The sequence below is a fragment of the Phoca vitulina genome, unplaced genomic scaffold, assembly GCF_004348235.1.
Source record: "Phoca vitulina isolate PV1807 unplaced genomic scaffold, GSC_HSeal_1.0 scaffold29, whole genome shotgun sequence".
Taxonomy (NCBI): Eukaryota; Metazoa; Chordata; class Mammalia; order Carnivora; family Phocidae; genus Phoca; species Phoca vitulina.
Genome location: NW_022589732.1, coordinates 19349160 through 19356084, shown reverse-complemented (window position 1 = coordinate 19356084; position 6925 = coordinate 19349160). Strand labels below are relative to the sequence as shown.

Genomic DNA, 6925 nt, shown 5'->3' with positions numbered 1-6925 from the left:
AAAGAAAGAAAGAAAGAAAGAAAGAAAAGCACAGCTCAAGACAGGCAGACTGTGACCTCCCCACAGGGTACGGAGAGGCTGCGAGGCCTGAGCAGGCGGGCGGCCGGGGGGCGGGTCGGGCCCTGCTGCAGAGGGGGCGGGCACTGCGAGAGGCGCCCCACGTAGCCGGGAGCGAAGCCAGCCTTCCTGAGCAAGGGCCTGTTCTGCTGTTGCAAGTAAAAATCTTTCCACGTGTTTCCATCACACACATCTGACAAGTGCCTGCAGGGATGTATTTTTAGAGGAAACTTGGCAGGATGTGAGTCATCTTCCTCCGGGAGAGCAGCTGGTCGCTCTCCCACCAGTGCCCACACGGCAGCTCCCCGCCTGAGCTGCGCCTGAAACACAAACAGCACCCCGCCAAGGCGGCTGGAGGTACGGCTATGCCGCGCGCCAGGAAGCAGGCTGCTTTCCCACCATTTGGGCACAGGATTTAGCAATCCTGGATCATGTGCTCGCCACTAGCCCGCAGCCAGAGAAGGGGGAGCAGCCCCGGGTGGGCTGGCGGCTGGGCGGGCCCGGGACGCCTACCCACGGCCAGCATGCCCCGCTCCAGGTCCCCGGACATCTCCCGGCAGATGCTCTTCTCGACGTCTCGGCCTGTCATCCGCTGATACTCGTTGAAAACTAGTGGAAAGAGAGAAGAGATAAATTACGAACTAAATTCTGTCCCCACAAAGTCATACGGTGACGTCCTAACCCCCAGTACACCCCAGAACATAACCATATTTGGACGTACAGCCTTTAAAGAGGTGATTAAGTCAAAATGAGGCCCTTAGCGTGGGCCCTACTCCAATCTGACCAGTGGCCCTGTAAGAAGAGATCTGGACACACAAGGAAACACCAGGGATGCCCACACGGAGGAGAGAGCGTTTTATTTTTTATTTTTTTTTAAATTTTTGTTTGTTTGTTTTATTTATTTATTCATGAGAGTCAGAGAGAGAGATAGAGAGAGGCAGCGGCAGAGGGAGAAGCAGGCTCCCTGCCTAGCAGGGAGCCTGATGCGGGACTCGATCCCAGGACCCTGGGATCGTGACCTGAGCCGAAGGCAGATGCTTAACCATCTGAGCCACCCAGGTGTCCCGGAGAGAGCGTTTTAGAACATGGCAAGAAGCCGGCCATCTGCAGGCCAAGGAGAGAGGCCTCAGAAGAAACCAACCCGCTGACACTTTGGTCTTGGACTTCCAGCCCCCAGGACGGTGAGAAAATGAGTATCTGTCGCGTAACTCACTCAGTCTGTGGTATTTTGCTGTGGCCGCCCGAGCAAATGAACACAGAGCCTTGCCAGAGCCCGCCTCTCCCCTCAGCTTGCGGTACCCCAGGCGGCCCCACTGACCGGGCCCACCCACCCTGCTCTCAAGTAAGGCAGGCTCTTCACCCCACAACACGCATGCACCTCGCTCCCATCAGCTCATGGCTCACCCGAGTCATACCTTACTACCCCACCCAGCACCCCTCCATACACGCTGACAGAATTTTCGCTCTCTTCTCAAATCCCCTCACTTCCGGTCCATGCCCACATTCCTTCTCCATCATTTCATGTGTCTGTCTTGTCTCTCAGCGGGACGATGAGCTAACACCTGTCCGGCCCACACAGCCTACCCGAGGACACGCTGAGCACCCACGGCACTGGGACTCCAGGCTCCTAGAGAGGCAGGTGGCCCAGTGGAGACCCACGTGCCAACTCTAGCTCTGGCCTTAGTGCGTGCACAGAACAGGGGCCTGGGTGTTCACTCGGGCCCCCACCGTGTTGCTAAGTGTGGCTGTCATTCTCAGTCCTACCCGGCCCCCCCAGGGCCTTTGCACTTGGCAGCTCTGTCATGTTTTTAACTCAGATGTCATGACCTCAGCAAGGACCACCCCAAGCACCATCCCTGACCCCTGCACCACTCCCTATCCCTGTTGCCAACTTTATTGTCTGTCACTAAAGGATTTACCAGCTGGTACTGATTTCACTTAATTTTTGTTTACTGCCTGTCTCCCAGAACAAGAATGTGAGCCTCAGGACAGCAATGACTCCATAATCCTGTGCTCTGCTGCTTCCCCACGCCCACTCCGGGACCTGGCCCATGGCAGGAGCTTGTTTTATAGACTCTGAATGAATGAGTAAACAATGTACTTTTGTACACCGTACGATCAATTGTTACGCTGATTTTTGTATGCCACGCTTTGGAAAGCATCGGATCAGGTGCTCTTGAAGGCTCTCTCAGCTCTAATTTCCACATTCCGGTGTATAAAGACACCTGCCAGCAGGAGGCTGCCATTTCTCTCACCTCTTCCTTTGCTTTCCTCCAGAACCAGATGCATGCAGAAACTCCGGAAACCCGCTGCTAAGATCTTTTATATCGCCACCAGGGGGCTCTTTTAAGGAAGAGTAAGCCCTATGGAGTGGGACTGCCAAGTGTTCCTGCTAGCTGTCTCCCCTTCGTACCTTGTCTGCCCTCATCTATCTGGCCCTAGGGAGGCCTGGGACCGCCTTACCTGCCACCAGGTGGGCCCGGCTCCGGGAGCACAGAATTGCGTTGAACTTGGACTCATCTGTTCCCAGGCGGTTCTCCCCGGCTGCATACAGCTCCTGGGCAGAGGGGAAGACGGGCATGCAGTGCAAGCCTCACCCCGCAGCCTGGGCCCGGGTCACCTAGGACAGCCGTGCAGGCCCACTGGGGAAGGAAATGGGGGCAGGGCCCTGGCTGTGCTCCATGCACCGTGCAGAACTAGACACCATCTACTCGTCGTCTCGCCGGGCAACAGAGGAGTCTGAGGCAGGCTGGCGGGTGGGGGGCGGGGGCAGGGCACTCAGGACCAGGAGAACTGAGGCTGGCTGAGGCCGGGACAGGCAAGGGACAGCTTTAACCCCAGCAAGGGAGCAGCGTACAACAGGGCAACAGAACAAGGGCTGGGCTGGAGTCCTAGCTCTGCTGCCAACTTGCCACGGGGCTCCAGGCAGGCCACCGGCCCTCTTGGAGCCTCACTTCCTCACCTCTGAAATGCGAAGGTCAGATTAGATTTGGGGTCACAAACCTGAAAGCCCAAAGGGATTAGATGGGTAACTTAAATGAGGGGAACAGGCCAGTTGTGAGGCCAGAGGGTGGTGGGGACAAAGGGTAAGCACGCAGAGGGGCGATCACTTCTCAGCACCTGCTGGGGTAATAGAGGAGAACGAACCCACAGTTGCCAGAAATCCAGAGTTCTATATGAAATTCTCAATCTTTATAAGCAGTTTCCCTATCTGTAAGGGGGAACACTAAATATTATGGCAATAAATACTATGACAATGAACAGATTGCAATTTTGAGTGTGGGACTGTATGTGGCAGGCACTTTCCCTGTGTTTCCCTGTGTATACCATAATAATGTTTGCAAAAGGGCAGAATTTGCAGTTGCCTCTTAAATTTTTGCAAGTTTGCACCCCAAATATTTGCCAATTTGCAACCCCCCATGCCAGATGGCCCAGAAGCACTCTCCAGGCCTCAGGTAGTGGCTCTGGGATCTCAAGGCACTGACGGCCAGGGGAGGAGGGCAGCCACCAGGGGCTCAGAGACCCCACAGGTCAAGGTGAGGCAGGAACAGACCAATAACTAAGAAGACACAGAAGTGGGTACAAAAAAACCTTGAAAGTGAGGCAGCTTCTGCCTCGGCCAGGGAATGGCCAGGCCTGTCTGACAGGAAAGTGGGAACAGGAAAATTCCCACTGCGGCAACAGAGCTGGGAGCCTGGGTTTGCCCAGCCCTGAGTGCAGAAATGGGAGTGCATGTCTCAAGCCAGGGGAGATGTTAAGGCAGACCCTGAAGGAGGACATCTGGGGTGCAGCCGGGATACATGGAACAAGCCAGGAGTCTGGGCCCTTATCCAGTCCCTGCCTCCAGGTTCCTCCAGGCACAAGGGTCAGCCTCTCTGAGCCCCCGTTTCCCCATCTGGAAAGGACATGGACCAGACCAGAGAGCAGCCGTCTTCCAGCCCTACAAAGAGGCCCCTCCACAGAGGTCCTCTTCCACCTGACGGACAGCAGACAGAAGGGGATCGCTGGCAGCTCCTGGGGAGTGCCGGGCTGGGGGTGGCAGGGGCGACAAAGGGGGAGAGAGGCCTAGCCAGCTCCATCCCACCAGAAAGCTGCGGCTCTCTCCAGCCACAACTGCTGTGGTCCGAGTTCATCCGTGGGAAACCCAAGCTCCTCTAGAGAGGCGCTCAGACGACCCGACGGACAGAGGGAACGGGAGAGAACTTCGCCGTCTGTCTACAGTCATGCCCGGCTGCGGAATTCCAAGGCTGCACAACTAATGTGACAGCTGGTTTCTAGGCTCCGACCTCCAAAAGCATTAACAGGCAAGTGGAAAGTCTGCCTGTCCGCAAACACAATGACATATGCAACCGACCACAGGAAGAGGACCAGGTCACGTGAAATCCCACACCCATCATGACCTACCAACTCCTGTCATACTTGATTGTCTCCCAGGTTCGCGCCGAGGGCGGGATCAGAAGCCTACAGAGGCGGGGGGACACTCAAGGTCTCACGGGTGATAAGCAGCAGAGCCCACCCGAGACTCACAGCATCTGGAACCCGCTCCTTATCCGTCGCTCTTTCCACCTCAGAGCTCCTCCCTCATGGAGCAAGAAGAAAGTGGGGGGTGCCCCCTGACTCAGGAAGCCCAGCTGGGGCACCTGGCCATCACACCCACCTGGGCGTCTCTCTGGACCAGCGTCATGTCCACATTGGTGCTTTCATCCCGGTTTCCCTGAAAGGAAGCAGGAGGTACGGTCATGGCCGCTGCCTACAGTTGTGTACGTCTCCCGTCCCCGTGCCCTTTCCACCTCTCTCTGCTCTGAGCCCCGAGCTCTGTTGTGGGAAAGGTACCTGAGACAGAGAGATGAGGAGCCGCTGGAAGTGCCCCGACGTGTCACTTCGGATGGCCTCCTCCAGGGTCTTTTTGAATTCTGAAAGGGAGACACAGGGAAGGCCCACCCTGCAGCCACAGTCAGCAGCAGATGCCAGCAAGAGAAGGGCCCAGGAGTCCTGGGTGCAACGAGACAGATGGTCCACACGGCCCTCCAGGGTCACGGGGGCTGTGACCTCCAGGCCGACCTGCCGTCTGTCAGGCTCGGCCCAAACCGCACCCTAGAGGCTCTCCCTCCTACCCCTCCCTTACCTCAGTCACCTGCCCTGAGTGCAAACAGCGGGCAGGGCTGGGTCTTGGATCAAAGCCCCACGTGTTGGCGGGGCAGGGGATGAGGCGATAAGAAGGCCAGGAAGGTCTAAGAGGCCGTGGGAGAGGGTGTGGCCAAGGCCCAGCAAGCACAGGAGTCTGTGGAGGGCTGAGGGGCGGGCGCCAGCCTAACCTGTTTTGTAGGCTCTGCTTAATTCCCGGATGTGCTCGTTGCTGCGGGAGGCGAAGATCTCGATCAGGCAGGCTTCATCAGTGCCAGCTCCCTAAGGTGGCAGAGAGCACAAACCACAAGCTTGTCACAGCTCCCTCTCCGGCACCCAGGGAAGAGAGCAGGGGCCCTGTGCCCCACGGCACCAGTCCCAACAGTAGCAGCCACCAGCACAGGCCCACGCCCCTGGTGGGGCTGCTGGGGCCGCCTGAGGCAGCCAAGCTCCCTGCCACCGCCCCAGGCCCCGAAAAGTCCCAGATCATGACAGTGACATGGTGATGAACAGAGGTCACATAAAGGACCATGCTCATTCCCCCACCAGGAAACTGAGCATCAGAGAGGTGTAGTGACTTGTCCAAGGCCACAGAGTAAATGGTGGGTTGAGATGTGGACCCAGATCTGTTTTATTCCAAGCTCAGCTCATGAACGAGACAAGACACAACTGAAAAATGTGTATAAAGTAAGAGTAGACGTGTGGACAGAGGACAGTCCTGGACTGGACTGTGGAGCATCTGAAGACATCTAGAAGAAGCGGCACCAACAAGGCCGAGAGAGAGAGAGAGAGAGAGAGAGAGAGAGAGGAGCACGTCAGGGGCGGGGAGAAGGCCAAGGACACAGGCAGCGGCCTGGCTGCTGGGCGTGCTTGAATCTGGGCCTGCTGCTTATTAGCTGTGTGACCTCGGGCGCCCTTCTTCATCTCTCTGTGCCTCAGGTTCCTTGCGCATCAAATGGGAGCACCGCTAACACCTACTACCTCCTGCAAAGTGCTGAGGGTTAAATGTTACGCACGTGAAGCACTTAGAACAGTGCCAGTCACGTAGGAAGCACGGCACAGGGGAGCTGTTTTCATGATGAGCACAACTGCGATTCCTCAGAGCTTGCAAAGAGCTTCTGCTAGCCACCGAGCTCAGTGCTCACCACAGGCCACAAGAAAGGGCGTCCACAGTCCCATTTTACACTTGCTCAAGGACACATGGCTCGTCAGTGACAGGTGACCCCAGCCCCGTGTGGTTTCCCATACTCCACAACTGCCACCACCTCGTGAAGCCGGCTGGGGGCGGCAGCTGGGCCGGGCAGAGGCCTGGGGGCCGCTCCTGGGTGCTGTCCCCAGCTGCTTCCTGACCCCTCCCTAGAAGAAGGCGTGTCTGAGGATCTCAGCGGGGTCCTCTCCCCCCTCCAGGCTCCATACTGAATTCTCTGCCTCTCCTCTTGGGGGCAGGAAGAGTCATTGTGCCTATCAAGCCTCTGAAAAATGACAGATTCCTTCTGGAGCACCTGCTCAATTCACAAGGATGTCCCCCTTCTGTGGGAGCTGCCCCCTCCCCATCCATGGGATACCTGTTGTGGGTCTTGGGAGCCATGAGACTATAGAATGCAGACGACACTCCCCTTGGTCACAAGTGACTTGACCAGGGGCAGACAGTAAACCCTAAGTAGGCCAGAGTCTGCTCCTATTTGGAATTTGGACTAAGGGACAGTTGGTCTTTTCTGTGGCCGAATCTCTGGGAGGTAAATGG

At 57.0% G+C, this 6925-nt stretch overlaps 1 protein-coding gene across 1 annotated transcript in view; it reads right to left on the bottom strand.

Moving 5' to 3' along the window:
• ANXA11 (annexin A11) overlaps positions 1–6925 on the bottom strand; it is a 41638-nt gene that overhangs the window by 3624 nt on the left and 31089 nt on the right. Inside the window, exons 8-12 of the mRNA XM_032423636.1 lie at positions 5373–5463; positions 4891–4970; positions 4715–4771; positions 2521–2614; positions 571–666 (exon numbers count right to left, since the gene is read on the bottom strand). Coding sequence (XP_032279527.1) covers positions 571–666; positions 2521–2614; positions 4715–4771; positions 4891–4970; positions 5373–5463 — 418 coding nt within the window. The remainder of the gene's footprint in view (positions 1–570; positions 667–2520; positions 2615–4714; positions 4772–4890; positions 4971–5372; positions 5464–6925) is intronic.